Source organism: Patagioenas fasciata, chromosome Z, assembly GCF_037038585.1.
Source record: "Patagioenas fasciata isolate bPatFas1 chromosome Z, bPatFas1.hap1, whole genome shotgun sequence".
Lineage (NCBI taxonomy): Eukaryota > Metazoa > Chordata > Aves > Columbiformes > Columbidae > Patagioenas > Patagioenas fasciata.
In genome coordinates this window covers 59,143,767-59,164,138 of record NC_092560.1, presented here as the reverse complement: position 1 = coordinate 59,164,138, position 20,372 = coordinate 59,143,767, and the positions used below count along the sequence as shown (strand labels likewise).

At 36.1% G+C, this 20,372-nt stretch overlaps 1 protein-coding gene across 1 annotated transcript in view; it reads left to right on the top strand.

Moving 5' to 3' along the window:
* NDUFS4 (NADH:ubiquinone oxidoreductase subunit S4) overlaps positions 1-12,496 on the top strand; it is a 47,327-nt gene extending 34,831 nt beyond the window's left edge. The window contains exons 3-5 of the mRNA XM_065861082.2: positions 4,007-4,179; positions 7,983-8,056; positions 12,288-12,496. Coding sequence (XP_065717154.1) covers positions 4,007-4,179; positions 7,983-8,056; positions 12,288-12,391 — 351 coding nt within the window. The 3' untranslated portion in view covers positions 12,392-12,496. The remainder of the gene's footprint in view (positions 1-4,006; positions 4,180-7,982; positions 8,057-12,287) is intronic.
* The last annotated feature ends 7,876 nt before the right edge of the window (positions 12,497-20,372 follow it).

Below are 20,372 nucleotides of genomic sequence, written 5' to 3'. Positions count from 1 at the left end.
GACCCATCTATTAAAAACCACTTGTTTTCAGAGATACTTTCAAGCTTTTTATCTCTTTCCCTTGAATTATAAAGTTCCATTTCTTGTCCTCTTCGGAATTTGTGCTTTTAGCAGGTACTTAAGGAAATTCTTATTTCTTTTAGAAGTTATCTTCATGCCGAATCCTGCTTCAGCTGATGCTGCCTCTGTGAACCAGTTTTTCTCCCTGCTGTACAGCATATGTATCGTTTCTTAATACTCTTTAATGAACAGCTTTACCAGCCTTCCTGCCAGGACAAGTGTTCTTAAGTGGCGTAAGTTATAATAAAGAAAAAACCTCATCTTCATTTGTAAGCAATTTTATGTGATTTCTACTGTTTTAAATAAAGTGAATTTTGTCCCTCTTAGCTTATTCTTAGAAGAGCCGAAATGCCTCAAAATGAATATTTTATTCTTTTTTTAAATTAAAAACAAACAAACAAAACCCCCCAAAACCCACAAACAAACAAAAGCCCACCAAACCTATCTATACTAAGGAAAACAATGCCAGAATGCACCTTTTAGATAATAGGCTATGTTAAAAACATGAAGCGGGGTTATTAATTTTTTTGTAAACCAAACCTGTGCAGTTCAAATCTCAAGTCTTCGATATTGTCACCTTATTATTTTGAATGCTGAACACCTCACTAATAATATGCTAATATAGCAAAATTCAGTAAGGAACACTTCAAAAAGAAGAGAGATAGTAATGTGAAACTAGCTGTCAAAAAACATCTGTGTTTTGGAAAGTTGGTTCACAGGTAGTTTCAATGAGAACTTGAACTCAGAACAAAGCACTGAAGACACAGTAGAGAGCTCAACCCAGTGCAGCATAGTTCTTTTCAAGTATTATATTGTTTTAATGGCATCTTGGAGCGGGAGCTTTAGCCCATTGAAATGTCGCTTAAAGGACAGGTTCTTCTGTCACTAGCTGGAGCTGTGTGGATGAAATGATCACAATAGAGTGTTGTAATGCATTTTAAAAGTGTGAGAAATCAGTTTGTCTAGACTAAGAGTGCGCCTACGGGGAATAGGAATTTTAGAGCTTCTGTGCTCTTTAGGTGTCAAGTATGTGATAGATGCCAAGCCTTTTTATTCCATATCTTTGGCAACAGCTCAGCTATGCTACAGTACCTTACATGTCTACAGCAAGCAAAACCAGTGATTTTATGTCAGGACAACGTGGGCTTCAGAAACCAGAAACTCATTGTCCTAACAACTGTCTGTTCAATTGCCAGCTTTAAAATGGGGAAGATATCAATAAACAATTGCTAGATTCCCAGAAGGCATGGAAACTTTAGCTATAATGAATCAAAATATGAAGAGCAACACCATTTAGATACTTTAGTTTCATGAAGTAGGCAGGTTTTAGTTTTAACCTTGAAAAGATGTTTTGGGGGAGGAATCCTATATTATTAGTGAAATAACTTTGATTTGGAGCCAACTGAGTGCCAAAAGAAACATGGCTTGAAGGGGACTTAAGGTTTGTCTGGGATTTCGGTTTTATTTTCATCCAGATGAACAAGTCTAGGCATTTCTTTGCTATAGTTATCTCATAAATATAGCACTTGCTGATTTTTAACACTGTTTAGATTGTGTTCTGTATGCACTAATGTGTAGTATTTTTATGATTCTTTGGTGTGAAGGCTTCAAAGGAGGAAATTGAATGTGTCTGTGGTGTTATTTAACATAGTATCTTATTTTAATTCTAGATAATTCTGAAACAATTCAAAAAACACTAAATCTGAAGCATAAGATTAATAATGGGTGTATGAGGTGCTGAGAATAATAGTAATAATAATTTTAAAGTAAATTATAGTTTTGAGCTATTTTGAAGCTTGCATATTTGGACGCATTTGATGATAACAAACCCAGAATTTTTGTGTGTATCAGTTTATTTCACAGGTGAAAAAAGACATATTTTGTGAACATTCTTATATTTTCTTGATAGGCATGTCTTTTAAATACAGAAATTAGGACTAATATAGTAGCCTGTTCCTATAAACAGGCAAGCTGGAACACCCACCAAACTTACTGCTGGTAAAAAAACCTTTTTGTTAAACAAAGCACTTTGCCAATTCAAATAAGAAAACTTCAAGCTATTTCCATCTAAAACTGTGGTTTAAGCTTCGCTAGTCAGAAATGCCAGTCTGTCAGGTGGTGTTTTACATACATGTTGCAACATTCCAGTGACTGGTGGTATTTCTTTTTCATATCGTTGCTGACTCATATGAAAAATAAACCTTACTTGGTCCTAATGAAAGCATTTATAATGGCATGGTTAAGATATTTTGACAGTTTCATTTGTCAGTCTGGGTAGAAATTTCAGAAGTTGGAAAATCAGTGTGCATGTTTGTTTGTTTCCCCTACTGTTGTAATTGCAAATAAAGCCAGTGGTTTAAACTTGCTGCCTGGTGTAGTTGTGAGGGAATGAACTCACAAAATTAATTTTTTGAAGTAAAACGAAAAATGAGACATGTCATTTCAAAGGATGATTTGATGACAGCACCAAGAGCTTTTATGTTTGCCACAAAACAAAATCCTATAAAATTAGTAGCTACAGACATATGAAGCCACAGTGTTCTATTTAAATTTGTTTGCCTTCTAGTTCAAGTCATGACAGTACTGGTGAGATGACTGTGGTAGCCCAAAGTTCTGCTGCACTTTTTGGACTTCTTCCAGTTTTCTATTTGCTCCTGGAGAGAGGAGGAGAGGGAAGGGCAGAGAGGGTGATTAAGGAGCTCCCACTGGCCTTTTAAGTATGTAAGGAACAGGAGTAGTTTAGCATCCTTAGAGATGGGTTTGATGTTTGATGTCACTCTTTACTAGGGTGAACTGACAGGTTAATTTTATGTAATTACTGTTTAGTTTTTAGCAAGAAAGATCACTTTGATTATATCAGATGCTGCAGAGGGTAATTTTTCATAGCAATTCTTGTGAGGTTTTTTCCTCATCCGATTCTTTAATAGTCAGTTAGTATTTTAGGCTGGTTTTGTGATCCTTCGCTTTTTACTTTTTTAGGTTTATTTGTTGCGGTCTCACAAACCAAACTGTAGTAGAGGAGGGCATCCTACTACTGACTATATACAATGTTACAAGCCTTTTTTTTTCCTTTGAAGGTTGGAATCTCCTGAATCCTTTCGTCTTTCACAAAAATACTGAAGAATGTTAGCGTTACCAAATGTTCCTCTCTTGATCTTGAACATTGGCAGAAGAATTTACTATCAAAAGCTGATATTCGTAGCTTGAAACATGACAAGGGGCTCAGTTATATGTAATAACTAGTGGTCAGAGAAATGAGAGACCTGAATTCTAGTAGCCGCTCTCTGAAGTCTCACACAATCAATAGATTATTGTGCAAAAGATAACCTCCTACCTATTTGTTCATGCTAAGGATAGCTTCTTGAGTCCACATGGATGTTGGTGTGTCTCAATTATATACAGACTTAAGCCCAAGGGAAAGCAGTTACCCTGCAGCACATAGTTGGCTGAATCGGATTTCAGTGAATACTCCTGTTCATGTTAAGTTTAGGCTCCCAATGGTAATGTAAAATTTTGGGATTTGTTGATGTTTCAGCCTGTGTTTTAGTATTTTCTTTAAGGGAGGAAGAGTTTATAAATTTCCACATTTGCTGTAGTTGGTGCAAGTTGGAGCAGTCCTGACTTCGCAGCTGTGGTGAGAGGGTGGGAGAGAACATCTGTCCCTCCTCTGGCACTGGCAGTTGTGTGGCTGGGAGACAAGCTGGTTCAGGTAACAGATCCATGCAAAATGTCATTCAGCCAGGGGAAGCAGGATGATAGCAGCTCCGACATGTATCAGCTTCACATTTATACAACTGGACTCATAACATACTGCATTTTGTTTTCATTTTCTGTGGCTTGAAAAATAAAAATAAAGCATGAAATGATGTGAAAAGCATAAGCAGTATTATTTTACAAGCCTTTTATGTGAACCCTTTTTTAACAAGTTCCATTGTGTTTTTCTTAGGATATCACTGCTTTAACTGGTGTTCCAGATGAGCACATCAAAACCAGAAAAGTTCATATTTTTGTTCCAGCACGTAATGCGATGCAGGCAGGCGTTAACAATACAAAGAAATGGAAGATGGAATTTGATAACAGAGAGCGCTGGGAGAACCCTTTGATGGGCTGGGCATCTACGTGAGTAGTTACTGAATTCGGAAATACTTTTCTTCTATATTTGCCTCCTACTAGTCATGTCAGTTTAAGTTTGAGATATCCTTTCTACCTGTAAATCTGCTTGTGTTTTAACAGCGCTTACAGTGTTTGGGTTTGTTAGTTTTATGATTAATGATCTGTTACGTTTATAACAGATTTTAGCTTGCAACATCATCTAGAATAGTTTGAAAAAAGTGTTACCAACCAGAAGTTTCAATGATTACATCTGTGGTGGTATTACTGTATGGCAGCATCAGGAAAAGAAGGTTATTAGTTACCTGAAGCAGTAAACTCTTCTCAGCTCTCAGTTGCGTCTTTTAGATTTGGTTAAACATAAAATAACGATATTTACTTTCTGGATTTTTTTTTTTCAAAGTTTTGTAAATATTCTGAAGATCTGAAATGAGGAGCTATAACTAATCTGAAAAGCCCCAGCAAACCTACTTAAAATATTTCACTGTTTCGATATTACTAATATTAGTAGTAAAAACTCTTAAATATGCCAAAATCCAGAAAAAATATGCTAAATATTCTCTAATTTGGAGATATTACTTGGATGCAGCTAATTTTGGATTGTTTTTCCCCTGTATAAGTATACTACCTACATTTTACAGTGAGGTTAGAATTCCCATAAACTTTGAGGACTATGCCAGCAGTTCTCCTGGCAATACTGTAGTTTTGATTTGAAACTGTCTTGATTGAGGTATATTCAGAAATGATAGTTATTCTACAAAAACAAAAATCAAACACATCTCGGTTGTATTGGTATTGCAAAGCACTATGGAAGCCAAGTGCAGCTATCATTAGATGATAAAAAATAATAAATGTGAGGTAGAATATTAGTTGTATTAAAATAGTCTGTTAGAATACCTGCTTTAAAACTTAAAGCCAGTGTATAACAGTGACTGCATCTTAAGTACATCATGGGGCATATTTAAATTACAGAGAGTAAGATTTCCATGATTTAAGATGTGTGTGGCTTGATTGACTTGACTACTGCAAGTACCTTCTGCAGTTAGCAAGTAGTGACCAGGTTGTTTCACAGAACCTAAATTAATTAGATGATGAACAGCTGACCAGCAATACACCTTTCCCTCCTGTCTGTGTGCCCCCTAGGTGTCTCGCCACCAATGTATGGTCTATTTACACCACTGCACAGATCATAATACTGTAGCAGGTGCCAGTAACACTTGCTTTAGTTCAGGTCAAATTTAACATTTCTTCTAGTTCCCCCTTGCACTCTAGCTGACTTTAACCTCCACAGACAAATTATTTTCTGGGTGGGATTTTGCATGATCTCAGCCAAAAAAATGGCTTTTAACCTTTCCAAGGGTCACAACCATTTGTGCTAAATAAACCACCTAGAAAAATTAGCCATGGTGTTAAGGGTTTGCCTGTATATTAAATTGTGCTAGAGTGAGTTTATTGTGGGAATTTTAGCTCGAATGGCTATTTTGGATGAATCTACCTCTGCACGCGTTTTTATTTTGGGATAGGGAAAGGGATATTTCCCATGTATGTAGGCTCCAGGTAGGTCAACAGCAAATTCTGTGGTGAGAATTGTCACTACTAGGTCAAAGGTTTTAAATGAGTTTGTGAGTTTTTTTCATAAATTCTCTCAAAACTATTAGTGAATATTCTGATAATTTCAAATTACCATTCAACATCCAGAAATACCAAAGAAGTGTTTCTTCTTTTCAGTTTTAATTTCTGCAAAGTACAGTTCTTAGAAGTTTTCTTGTTTACTTTTGAATAATGTAATGGGATAAGCGGATTAGAGCCCTTTAGGGTCTAGGGATTAGATCCTCTTTGCACTGAACTCAATATACATATTTACCTGTAGGTCTTTGCTGTATTTTTGTCATTTTACAGTCTTGTTTGATTCTTTTTATTGCATTTGTTATTTCCTGAATACTATTTTTCTTTTTCAGTGAAAATTATCCAGTTGTAGATCTAACTTAGATGTACCCATGGTTGTTTTTTTTTAATAGGGAGATTTACAGGAATGCCTATGGATAGTTCTTGAGTGCATGTTTTAATATAAAGGTGTAAACAAAACAATGTGGGAAATGCATGGTTTCCATTGTACAGGCTCTCATAAGAGAATGAAGTGTGGAATCCCAGTTTGCAGTGACTGGTAAGACATTTTATGGCAGGCATAGGAAATCCTGCAGCACTGCTGTTGCCAACACAACCAGAACATCATACTGGCCATCCTGAACTCCAGTTTACTCAAAGATTATCACCAACTTAAACACAGGGATAGCTCATTTATGGAAAGAAATAAAAAAGCTGTATTTAAATTGTATGAAAGATTATTCCACATGACAACAGAACAAGTCTTTTCTGCACAATCCTCATTTCCAGGCTGCCTCTGTCCTGTGAAGTTTTCACCAAACTTGCAGGACTGAGCAGGGAGTGGCCCGTCACAACATTTCAGACTTAAACTTCTTTGTTTCCAACTTGGTAGCGTTGAGATTTTTCCAACTCTAGTTGTAGAAGAGAAGAATGATAAGCAAAAGCTGTTGCAATATTGTGGTGTATTTGGGTCACTTGATTCTCCACTGATCACACCATGGACTAATTCTTAGTTCCTAATTCTCCATGCTACCTTTGTAAGAGAAATCTTTAAATGTCTTTAAGAGAGCCCATCTTAGTGGCTTGTGAAAGTGTAATTCCTGCCTTTATCCTGATTTTTATATCAGATATATAGTGAGCTCCATTTTCCAAGAGTACATCAGATAAAATTACATTTTTGTCTTTGCTGGAAGCTAGATTCCCCCTCTTCCCCTCCCCCTCCCCCAGTCACAGGCTTTGCCCTTTATTGTAGAAAGTTCAGTGTATCTTTAGTTGCTTTTCTCTTCAGTTGCTCCTCTAGCTTTGAAGAGAAAACGATTGAGAAGCAGCTCTTTCAATTGTTTGTTGCAATTTGGTTTTGTCTCCCAAGTTGTCTCCCAGGCTCATGTGCAGCGTTGTCTCAGGGAAGCATTGTCTAATCATTGTGTTTCTACTGCCACTATCTTATTTCTCTAAAAGCTTTGTAGATTGATTTTTAAAACGCTATTTTTTTCATTGTCATTGTTCTCAAATTGAGATTTTATAGCAACAAATAAGGCAGTTTGGTTTTTTAACTGAGATTTTAATTTGTTTCAAAAAGATTTTTGCTTGTTGAATCCTTTCAGAAATGCAGTTAAGGAATTGCTGATCATCTAAAACTAGACACTTTGTGTTTAGTTAGCTAGCAGTTTGTATTTCTGATCTTTCTTTTCAGTGATGGCCTGCAATCTGCTTGTTGTAACTTCAGCTAAAGCTGAACTCTTGAGGGTTTTTTATGTACTTTCAGTCTCTGATTAATTCCTTCTTTGTTCAGTTTGATATTCTGCTTTTTTCTGTATAAGATTATTTTTCCCCTAGTGCTCTGCATATTTCTTGTCTCCTTAAAATGTTTAAAATTGCCTTAACCCTCCTAATCTTCAAAAAAAGATGGACTACAGAGCTTTAAAAATGAAAAAGATCGTTTCAGAGCACTTATTATAACATCACCAGGTGGTTAGATGTGTTTGTCAAAAAACTTTTAAAACATCAATTTCTGCAAGGAATTGGGAGGGAAATTTAACAGGCTTGTGAGAGTGGAATTATACTCTTCTGAAAGTGTTAATCCTGGAAATAAATAAAAATAAAGGGGTTTTGAATGGCTTGCGAGGTGGTGTACTACAAAAAGTTGTGTAATATAGAACTTGAGATCAGATATAACAATTTTCTTTTTGCCATTTGATTTCTTACAGAGCTGATCCTTTATCCAACATGGTTCTTACTTTCTCTACTAAAGAAGATGCCATTGCCTTTGCTGAAAAAAATGGTACGTATTATATCTATTAGGTATGAGGGATTCAGTTTCTGTAGGCAATCTTGATCTCAAAGCATTAACAGAAAAAGTACGGGATAAAGTCCCTGCCTTCTGCTTCACAAAAATGGTAGACCTCTAGTGCTGTACTTGAGGAGGAAGAAAATGGGGGAAGGGAGGGGATTTTTCTGAGTGTGCTGAAGGCATTGAATTTAGACCTTCCACTTTCTGGAAAAGTGTTTCAGCCTCTTAACATTACTTTTGCAATGCTTTTGCAAGTATCTGTGTTTTGAGTGAGAACTGAGTCTTGCTCAAGTCTTGGAGGAGAATTAATACCTTGTCTTTAAGAGTATCCCAGGCTGCGGTTCTGAGCAGCATGGCAGTGGGATTTTTGCCTGACGGCTTGACACAAGCATCTGAATTCTAGTTGCGGAAAGACAATCAGAATCCTTGTAAATGTTTGATAATCAGAAAAATTAAAATTAAGTCAGTACCATTTAAGCATGTTGGACTTTAGTTTTGGCCATGTTACAGAATGGATTTATTGTAGAATCATAATATTTTGAGTTGTAAGGTACCCATAAATATCAAGTCCAGCTCCCTGCTTCTCACAGAACCACCTAAAACTAAACCGTATGACCAAGAGCATCGTCCAGGTACTCCTTGAACTCAGACAAGATTTGTGCCATGACCGCTTCCCTGGGAGCTTGTCCCAGTGACTGACCACCCTCTCAGTGGAGAAACTCTTCCAGATGTCCAGCCTGAACTTCCCCTGATGCAGCTTCATTCCATTTTCTCATGTCCTGTTGGTGGTCATCAAAGAGAGGAGATCAGCACCTTCCCTGCCACAGACCCAAAGAGAAGTCATAGACTGAGGAAGTTATTTCAGCTCTTCCCAAGTACAGTACTGAAGCCTAAACACTTACATGTGATGTTTGTTCATATTTGAGAAAAGGGATGGTAGAAAACCCAGTATCATTACTTAATATTTTAATGGTAATGATGTATCAGAAAGACTGTATGTATAAACTTCTGAGGTTATTTAGGCTTGTATTTTCTCACAGAATTGTGGTACCACAAGTAGTACTCATAATCTCAGCTTTTTGAATATTCAGCAGTCCTTTTATGTGTTGGTATGATTTTTTTTTTTGCTACTTTTTTGAAATCAGTTTAATTTTTCTTAAAGAGCTAGGCTTGATGCTTAGTGCTCATGGATATCAGGAAGTTTAATTGCAGTGAGTTAAAGCAGGAACAATACACATGGAGTGTAAGCTTCTTCAGAAGTCTTCCCTGTGGTCTACAGCTTTCAACATGATTTGGTCTGAGGTAAATAGAGAGTAAAGTTCTTGATCAGACCAAATTGTGCAGAGTTGTTAGATGGCTTGTCTTGTACACCTGAAAAACAGGATAGGTCCATTACCTTATACAATTAAGAAGCTAAACCATTTAATGTGCAGTTTATTTGCATGTTTTGATGTTAAAGTGTAGTCTTTAATTCCTCTGTTCCTCTTTGAATGGATCTTTTTTCAACTTAACAGTCTTAATTTAATTGAAAATAAATTGTATTCACCAGGAAATTAATAGGATCATCATATTTGCATTGGATATACCAATTAATGTGCAATATTAATAGTATTTTGTAATGTTCTGTGAACAAACAGGAAGTTTAGGAGAATCTGGTGTTGCTTTATGCTTCTGTATTGTTCATGCTATTTCTATTTCTTGTGAAATTCAGCCTATAAGAGAAAAAAACTTAATCCTGCCCTATAAATCACTATAATTATGAGCTACTTATATCGTCTTCTCAGATGTGTTGTATTTTGTCTTTTCAAAATGCAGATTCAAGTAAAATACTTGAATCATTAGGGTTAGGAAGTTCGTGCCTTCACTGAATTAGTAATCAATCTCTGTTGTGCAGGAAAACTACAAAGAAATTCTACCAATTAAACTAAGGCTGTGACTTAGTATTATTACTTCAGTAGTCCTTAGCTTGCACCCTTAATTTTACCATAAATGAGATGTACCAAACTTTTCTGCACATACTGGCTTGCCTAAATTCTCACTCCATTTTTATTTAAGATGGTTCAGTTTTATACACATGATATGTGCGTAGTATTTTCTGTAGCAATAGCCTCTGTATCAGATGTACCTGGAATTATAAATTTTACAATATTGAGTTCTGTGTTTAGAAAGAAATGAGAAGCTTAGGCACTCATTTACAATGGAACTTTTCTTCTGAACTGAGGTGTTACTGAAACGTGTCTAAGTCTAGGAACACAAATATTTACCTCTCTGTCCTTTCCAGGTGAACCAGCCCATTACAATATCCCTTAAAAACCTCAAGTTTAATCTCTCTAAAACCTAGATATTGCAGGTATTTTGATAGGATTGGGAAACTTAAGAAACTTAAGTTCTTTCTCATCTAAGAACTTCAGGAACCTCAGGCAAGCTGTCTTTCGTCCTGCCCCATCTGATGTTTTCTAGTGTAGGAATAACAACACTGAATACAGTAACAGGAGTAATTTGTGTAAAATAATGACAGCTGAGGATGGTCTAAGTCGAGGTAAGGAGGAGACACTTGTAACAGGATGAAATTAGAAGTTTAACCTGTCAACCTAATTTTTTTTTTATCCTGTCTGACATCACTGAGATAGTTGTCTAAAAACATGTATCTTGAGTAACAAGGTGACCTCTGCTCTCTGTCATGAACAACTGAAGGTGCTTAACTCAAGGGGACTGTTCCAGAGTGTGAAACTTTATCACATATAGTGGCCTCTTACAATCCAAAGTTGGATATAACTAACTTTTTGGATTTTGGATGGCTATGGCAGGCCAAGTCATTGTACTGGCAGTTGTGAATCTCTATTGGAGGTGCTCAGCTCCTCTCTGTCTAGTGTATAAAAAAGTAAAGCAAAACTTGGGGCTGTAGATTCCATCCCAGCAGCCAAGTGCTTCAAAGTTAGGCGTTACAATGCTGAATGTTGCAGTACCAAAGTCTGGATCTAGTTCTGGTCGTTTACTCAAGCTTGTATTTTTAATCAGAACAGTAAGCAAAAGCTGGTGCCCTCACAGATGGAAATAATGTTTTTAAAACCTCTATTCCAGCATTTCTTGTGGAGAATAGTTAACTTGGAAATTAATATTGGTTCGGCCTAATAAACATGAAGGAAATGTTTGTGTGACATTTGTGAATACACAAAATTGAGTCACGGTGACATGACAACGTGTATATCTTACAAAACGTATTCTGATGTGTAGATGTATCTTGAGGGTTTTCTGTGAACATCTTAAGTGTAAAAATTTAGATATATATTAAACCTTTAAGGACTTACCAAGTTTTTGTTTTAAAACTAAGGAAGAAAAGTATCATCTTATTAGTATCTGTTAAAATTTCATACTTAACCACTTCTAGCTTCAACTCAGGTACCTCAACTTTGAGTGAAATGTTGCAGCTAAAGAGACAAAACTTTGGCATACTGAGTGCTGCCCTGGCAACTTTCCAGACACCTGGAGGCTGCAACCAATTTGCATTTTGATTTACATAAACACTAATGTCTCCACCTCCTCTTTTCTGACAATTTTTAGCATTTCTCTTGCTTAACTATCACATAATTTACTTGTCTTCTATCACTTCATTCCCTTTTCTTTTACTCTTATTTTTTTATGTTCTTATGAAAATGTTAAGTATTAAACTACTTTCTAAATTTTTAGAATTAGAATCTAAGTTTTTTCTTTGCTATTCCTTTCTTTGGCCCTCCTAACCTTTCTTTTTTCTGTACCTTTCCGTGGTCTCCATTCTTTCCCAAGCTTTGGCATTGATCTTCTGTATGTTATTTTTCCCATGTTTCCTTTATTTTATCTTTACTTTCATTTCCTGTGCCAGCATACACAGAGCCTTTGTGCTTCTGTGGTGCTGATGAGTTGTGGAGCCATGAACTTGCAGGACAGTCAGTATTCCCTGTTGAGCTTTTTCACTGATGACTGTCAAGTTTGCAGGAGTAAAGAAAATGTAGGTACATAATATTGTTAGGGCTTATCAACTGAGAGAACAGGCATTTGTCACATCTGTGGCGTTTTAGTATTCTCTGCTGCTAACTACAAAGCAATAAACTAGTGGATGACTACATGGAGAAAAGATATTAAAGTTAAAAGGTTTAAGTTGCATTTGCTCTCTATTTTATGCTGAGAATATTTAGAATTCTCTTTGTTTCTTTTCTCCCCACATCGTTTCCCCCGTAACCTCCAGGCTGGAGCTATGACGTTGAAGAGAAGAAGATTCCAAAACCTAAATCCAAGTCTTATGGTGCAAACTTTTCTTGGAACAAGAGAACAAGGGTGTCTACAAAATAGGTTGGCATTGCCTGTCTGACTGTGAATAAAGTCAGCTGTGCTATATTTATAGTCCATGTATAATACATCTCTTAATCTCCTAATAAATTTGACCTTTAAACTACAGATGCATCTTGTGATGTCTATTTAAAATGTTTTTGATGTCTCCAATTGAACCTGTTAGAAACTTCCCTATAAATAGAGGAGATTTGGAGTGTTCATACTTCCAAAAAAAATGCTGTACTAGGAATTTATCAAAAGGAATGTTTGAAATCAGCTGCAACTTTGAAGATTATGGTTTATCTTTGATGGTAATTTTATATTCACTATCTTGTTTAAACCTACCAGCCTTCGATTTACAGTAGATTTCTCAGTAGAAGCCAGGGTTTTTTCTTTCTCTTTGTATACAAGAGAAGCTTGTCAATTGAATAGCAAATACTGTTACATAAAACTTAACATTTGATTATAACGTAGACTATTCTGTATAAAGGTATATTATATAATCTCCTTTTTGCCCAAATTAATATTGTCATTATTCCATGGAATAAAAAGCACTGGGTTTTGTGTTGGATATGAGGAAGGTTTAGTCCAAAAGACCGAAGTTGCCGTTGTTTCTCTACGATGTTCTCCAAAACTGAAACTAAGAAATGTGGTGGTAGCATCTCAGCTTAACATTGAATATATAGCCTGAGCTCAGTTTGTCTCACATGGCATTAAATTATTCATTTTAACAGTGCAAAATATTATGTTTGGAATTCTTGGTTCTATGTCTATGGATTTTGATTTATTCATTTTTCTTGTATCTTTTACTTACAAATTTGGACATGAACACATGATCGGTGAACACTCTCACAAATGGGCAAAGGTACGGCTTTTTCGTATGCAACTAGAAGCCTTATCCCAACTGTCACACAAGAAACAGTTGAGACAGCTCTCTCCACATAGATCTAAAGAATGGTGTAAGTACTATGCACTGAATTCTGGCTAAAAGAAGACATAAAACTACCTTGTGTTGCTCACATGTGATTATAGTATTGGTTTTAACCAGCTGCCCTATATGCTGGCTAACATTTGTTTAAGGCATTGTTTTTGACCCAGTTTCAGTGTAATCAACCATTTTGCTGATGTCACTATTTTCCTATCACAGACAAGAACGGTTATTCCAATTCATCTTCCTATTGAATTTTGAATGCTGCATTGTGCAGTGAAGCCTGAAGTCCTCCAGGAACACCAAAGTGCACCAATCCGGAATCTTACCAGTCCAGAATCTACTGTATCTCTTTGTATTCCAGCTTAATACGCTGATCTTACTAAGGAGACAGTATAAGAAAAGTAATTTGTTTTGGAGGATTTTTTTTTTTGTTTGGTTGGGTTTTTTTTGTTTGGTTTGGCTTTGGTTTAGGTTTTCTTCTGTGTTTTGCAAATGAAGAATAGCAAAATCTTAATTTAATGGTCTTCAGGCTTTATTAGTTGTCAACACTAAAGTTGAAAAGTACCTGGGTGTCTTATACAGCAGATGCACAGCTTGTTTTTTGAAACTATGTAGTCCAGGGAAATGACTGATAAATGTTAGATATCTAACAGTACCTTTAGACAAATAATATATGAAATTGCTACATATTGGTGTATACTTCTTGTAATTAGAATAAGTTTTACATAGAGCACTGTTTCTTTTTTTGTTTGTTTGTTTCTCCTGCTAAGATAATGGAAATATTCAGAACAGAATTTGTTAAGTCCCCTTCCCCACTTCCTGAGGAAGAAAGCTTTTTCTTTATTCTTTAAATGTGGATGTTCATTGTGATTCTGTAGTGTGCACCCCACCTTCAAGTCTTTAAGTTGTGTTTGAGCCCAGACCTGCTTTTGCTCCCATTACTTTCCTAGGACTTGGATTTTTTTCACCTTTTGGATGACTTCTTAAGAATGAGCATACTGACAGTGCAAGAGAGTGGATTGTCATTGCTGTAGTCTTCAGACCCTAGAAGTGAAATTGAGTACAAGCGTTTGCAGAAGACAACAGGAATACATTTTAGAGATCAAAAAAATCTACTAGATACTAAATCTCATTACTCTTTAATTAGTTTATCAGGATACTACAGCACTAGGCTTCAACTGAAGCTGTACAAGGTGATCTGACTCTTTAGTTAAGTACCTGCAGACATGAACGTTTCATTTGTAAACTCCAGCTTCTATCTACTCTGCAGGGTGTTATGACAGGTAAAATTGCTCTCAGATCTTGAGTATGTCAAAACAAAAGACACATCAGGTAAACTCCCATAATAAGGTTTTTTTAGTGTCCTTAACCATTGATCTAAAAATCGAAATCTGAAGAGATTTTGAGGACTCAAGCCTGGTAGAAATGCTGAACAAGGTTAAATATTCGTCTTGATGGTAGATGTAGCTGTGCTGCACCCAAGTAATCAAAGTTTTTGATGGCAGTAATCCTCTAAGCTTCCAGAAGTATTAAAATCATTAATGGGAAAAGAAAAAGTTTAAAGCTCCCCAAAAAACAGAACGTGTTCTTTACCCAGTGGGATTTTCATGTTGCCTTACATAGCAATAACAACCAAAAGAGTATTAAGGAATTGCATGCCGGCACTGTAGAGGAGCTGTACACATTTACACTCTCTCATTGAGCTATGTAGATTTGAGAAGTTTTCCTTAGTTTTGTAGCTTCCTTTATTGTGGAAAGTCTTTTGCAAATATAACAGGAGCTGACCAGAAGCAGGATACACTTGGACTTGTGTAGATATATTTTGTGAAGTACTGGAGGCAGAACCCTGCTACTGGACAAAGTCTTTTCCCATTTCTAGCAGATTATTGCATAGTATCATCAGTTTAGTCAAAAAGGCTTATTACCGGTCAGTGCTGTCTCAGCCAGCTACATATCACAATGAAGTTTGGATTATTCTTGTCAAATCTGGGCGAAAGTTCCTTCTTTTAAGAGAGAAGCAGCAGCAGCAGCAGCATCTTCTTCCTCCCATATGCTACTGCTTTTACTTCCATCAGCTCTACAAGGTGTGTGGCAGATTTTTTTAGATGTCTTTTGATGAGATTAAGATTTTCATACATGAGTTTCAAAAGCTGTTTAAAACCAGGAGTGGTTTTATGCTATTTTAACTTTTTTCCTTTTACCCCACATTTTTATTTCCCCCCTCCTGGCATTTTTCTCCGAAGTTCTTTGCAATGAATTCTGTTCTGTTTAATATATCCCTGTTTACATCAATTTGGTAATGAGCCACAGAGAAACAAAACCCAAACCAACCCAGGTCTAGCTGTGCTCTGAATGCTCAGAATGGTCCTAACCTTTATATTTTATGGTTTGTCCTGTACCTAAGCCAAATTCAAATGCTGGAAGTAAATCCTCCCCATTCTATGGTTAACTACCAATAACAATATCTACTTTGCAGTATAGGACTCCTGACAAAATGTAGGTGCATACCTGCAAATACTCCAATATATTTTGCATAGTTCTGTTGTGATAAAATTACATTTGCAAGATACCAAGTTATTTTGAGATTGGCAGTGTTCATAATTGCAACAAAGATTTTTTTTTTTTGTTATAACAAAGGCCATGCAAACTCTCAAAATCCTGATATTGTAATGGAACCAAAAGACTGTCAGGAAACTAAAAGCACGGTTTCAGGTTTCTAACAGTGTAATCCTTAACTCTACAGTTTGATGGATAATTTAAAACAAATCAGACTATTAAGTGATACTCTGAAATGGAAAATTTAATTATCCTTCTCTGCAAAGTTTTATTATGTAGTAGAAGAGAGAAGCTGATTTGGACTAATTTTAGCTCTTGCCTGTAATTTAACACCAGGAGCTTCTGTGGTTTGGTTTTGCCAGAGATACAGTTATCTAACTTTATGTTTGGTTACTGGGCATGCCAACATATTTTGTTATGCAAATAAAGAAACCTGAAGTAACCTAAAAAAAAAAAAAAAAAAAAAAAAAATTTAGACAGTTGTAAGTTATGGTATGTCTAGCAAGGCAGCTTACTTTCATAAATCCTTGTTCTTATTTGTACATTCTGAGAGGAATTTATTTTTAATTGTTATTTGATTAATGCTGGAATATATCACCAACATGACAAGTTCACTAAAATAAATGTGCCTACAGCAAGTTAATAGAACAACACCAACAAAGGCAAATTATTTTGAAATTGTATTAAAATGTGGATTTCATTTGGATTCAAAATACTGATACTTCCATCCATGTTCATCATGAGGAATGGCAGAAGGGTTCCTGTCTTGAACCCTTCCTGTATAGAAAACCTTTTTGGACAAGTTGATTAGAATAAATATAACGGTCAGACAGTAGTCTTGTGGCAGCCCTGAAGGAATTCAAAATTGAAACTTTATTATCTGTGGCTTAAATATTTTGCTTAAACCTCTAGCTGAATAACAGGTGACAGGTTTGGGGTTTTAGTTTATTGAGTTCTGGGGTTTCCCCTCAAAAGAAAAACAAACAACACCACGAACAAAAATAAAAACCCTCTATAGTGCTGTGAACAGATAGACCAATTGACATATCATTTTTATATCCTGTTTTAGACATAATTCACTTTCATGTTCTTCAGAGGAGTTGGTGAATATGGAGGAAAGATGATTTACATAGTTTGGATTTATGGAGGGCTTTCAGAATTCCCTAAGGTTACAGTGAGAGACAACAGCATACTTGAAAGTATCATTTTTTTGAGGAGCAAATCTGTAGGGTGGAATTAGCAACTCAGTCTCCAGGAGAGAGAACTGAGCATGTGTATGGTTGTGGCCTCTAAAATCACAAGGGGTGCAGAGAATAGTGTATATTAATAAGTATTCAGTGTTTTTCATGCAGAGGCAGATCAACAAACTCATGAGGATGCAGTTTAAACTAGTACATTTTTCACATAGCAGATTTTTAAATTAATGGGCAACTTTTTCACTACCAAAACTAACTTTACAGTACCCCAAATTCAACACAAGAAATGCATGCGATAAAAGTTTGCATTAAACATAAAAAAGTTTCCTGTTTAGAAAAAGCCCTGAGCTAAAGCTGCTGGCATCTGGGAAAGGGTATCCTTGGAGTAGCCCTGGTTTTGTTTTCTTTTCTTGGCTGTCACTATTGGCCACTGTTAAAGCTGGTTTTGTTCATGTCAGTATCCTAATCTGGCACAAAAGGACTGTTATTAGTACTTTTTGCCAGGATGGCGTTCACACATTTCATACTATTGTGTTTCTCAATGTTTTGTGATCAATGGTGACAAACAATTTCCACTTTGAAGCTGATGGAGATTTACTACAGACCATCATGATCTTCAGTCATCATCTTTTTTTTTTTTTAAACAGGTTATCATACTCAGATACCTACATGGAGCTAAATTTCACAGGTTCAAAATTGTTGTCTATTATTGCACAAGTATTTAAATGAAGATTAAATATTTTCATATTATACATACAGTTAATGCTCGTAAGACATCCCAGTAAAACAATGGCTTGACTTTATAAGTAAGTACAATTATTCTTAAAAAGGTATCGCTAAGTCAGCTGAAGTCTTTATTCTAGTATTGTGCCTGTAAGTACTGGAAGATATTTTAATTTCTCTGTATTAGGTAGAGATGAGGAAAGTCTTCGCATGTCTAACAAGTAAAGCTGTTTTCTTTAAGCACGCCTTGGTTGTCTTTTATAGGTATATGTATGCAAAGCTGTAATCAGTGTGCTGAGATGATTTTTCTAATCAAATGTAAGCTTGTCATTGCTGCCTTCTGCCTTAACCAGCTCAGGAAGGTAAAACACCAGACTGAGAAATATTGTAAATTTAAAACCAGAACATGCTGCTTACTACAGGCAGTGCCTAGTCATTTCTCTACTTATTACAGCACATTTTCTGATTAGTTCTTGGATGTTTTGCTGTTTTGGTTTACATGATGTGATGTTGTTGCCAAATAGGTGTTTTGTTAAAATTATAAAGCTGCTCAGAAACAAAATTTATTTTTTCTTTCTTCTCATTTCCCCCACCTGGCCAATTTTATTGCTTCAGTTGGGATGTCTGCACAGTGCTTGAGAAAATATTTTTGAGTGATCCACATGGCTGGGGAAATCCTGCAGTTACAGTGCCCTTTACATTGCAGACTGTCTTATTCGTTAATCTGTTGCGTGGGTCATTCAAGTTTTATCTTTCTGATGGTGCATTTTTCTGTCTCTCTTTGGCAAGACAGATTACCAGCTTATTATTGGGGCAATGACAGCAAACTTATTTTACCAGTCAACATCCTGAAGTGTAGCATTCAAATATCTATAATACCCAATAACTAGAACAGACGTAAAATCTCGTTGCATGAACAAGCTTCACCAAGACACTGAAAAACAAACTACTAAATATTTTACCAGTTCCACTAAATAAGTTTGTTTTAATTTCCATGTTCATGATCCTTAGTTTGCAACTGCTCTTTGCAGCTATACATGAAATAGAATTTGGGACCAAAAGGTATGTTTGCCTCAATAAGGAGTAGTGAACCACAGCACTGACAATGTGCAGTAACTAGCTTCTAAGAGCTTCACTAGCATAAGTATAATAACTATTTAAGTAAAATTATTTAAACAAAAGTACTTTAAATAATGAGGCTGTAAAAAAGCAAAACCTGCTGCTCTGAATATAATCCATATTTTTAAAATAACTCTAAGTTGGAAATAACTTTGCTGCAGCCCATCACTGTAACTTGCTGTAAAACTGCAAATGCCAACATCTTCCAGTATCTGCTTGAAAGTGAGGTGATGTGAGAACTGCCTACCTATCCACAATGTGAATATCCACACTTCATCTGGATTCTTTTGATGGCTGGTGGGTTTTGATTAATATAGCTAGTATAGAAATCTGAAGAGGTGAGATGCATAGAACATTAGAAGTAGCTTTTTGTCTCCTGCCATGTGTGTGATGTGAATGTTGAATGTTCATGTCTCAGAAAAGAGACTAAGCAGGATATTGGGGAAAAAAAAAATCATTAAGGGTTATTAAACACATAGAAGCCACCTCTAGCATAGAAGTCCTTAAAGCACAAATGGCTAGAGGCTGTGACTACTCAAAGGTGTGGGACATGGCAAGCATCTCTACAGAGCTAGACACCTGTCTGCATTTGCTCCCCATCAGAAACAGGACCTGGGCTAGACAAAGCCACTATGATCACTTATGGCTATAAACAGAGGCTAGTTAAGTTACTGCCGTCTCCACTGTAAACACCTGAAGTCTAATCACGAATACCACTCTTCATGACTGAGAGATAATTAGCTTCTGATCAGTAAAATATAATCTATCTGAGGGATATTAAAACTGTTGAATTTATATTTCCAGATCTGAATCTCCTTGCTTTGCACAGCTTAAGGTTGAATTACATACATATTTTCATTTTGTTATATTATCTCAAGTTCCTTGTGGATTTTTGTCTGCCTCCTTTAAAAAGGATGGCTGAAGCATCCATCTTGGCTACAAAGAATGGCCAAGAAATGCCTTTTTTTACTTTTTTTTTTTTTCCTCCAGACTAGTACTTTGGTGCAGTATCGAAGACCTGCCTATGTCTCAATACTCCATATGCTTTCTGAAGGAGTCATAGATGCTACCAATGAGTGCAATAGAGGAGCGGAGAGTTAGGTATACTCACTTCTCTTGATGTGACCTCAAAAATACCATCCTCACTTCCCATTAGTTCCTACCTTCAGATTTCAGACAGATTAAGAAGCACAGGAGAGAGAAATTGCGGAGCCTGTGCTTGAAATTAAGCCTTTATCTTCCTGAAGAGAGCCAGGAGAAGACCATGGAAGACAACATAGGAATCCCACTTCAGGAGTGGGAGATGACTGACTACGTAGAATATTTTGAAAGAAAGAGCTGAGATCATTTTCAGTTTCTCCTCTGCCTGCTTTCTACGCACTGGAAAGCAGGTTATGAGCAAAAGCAGGTAGCAAAATTAGCACTTCTGCTGACTTTTACATGTTAGAACAGGGTAGAAAATAATCAGCACCTGGCT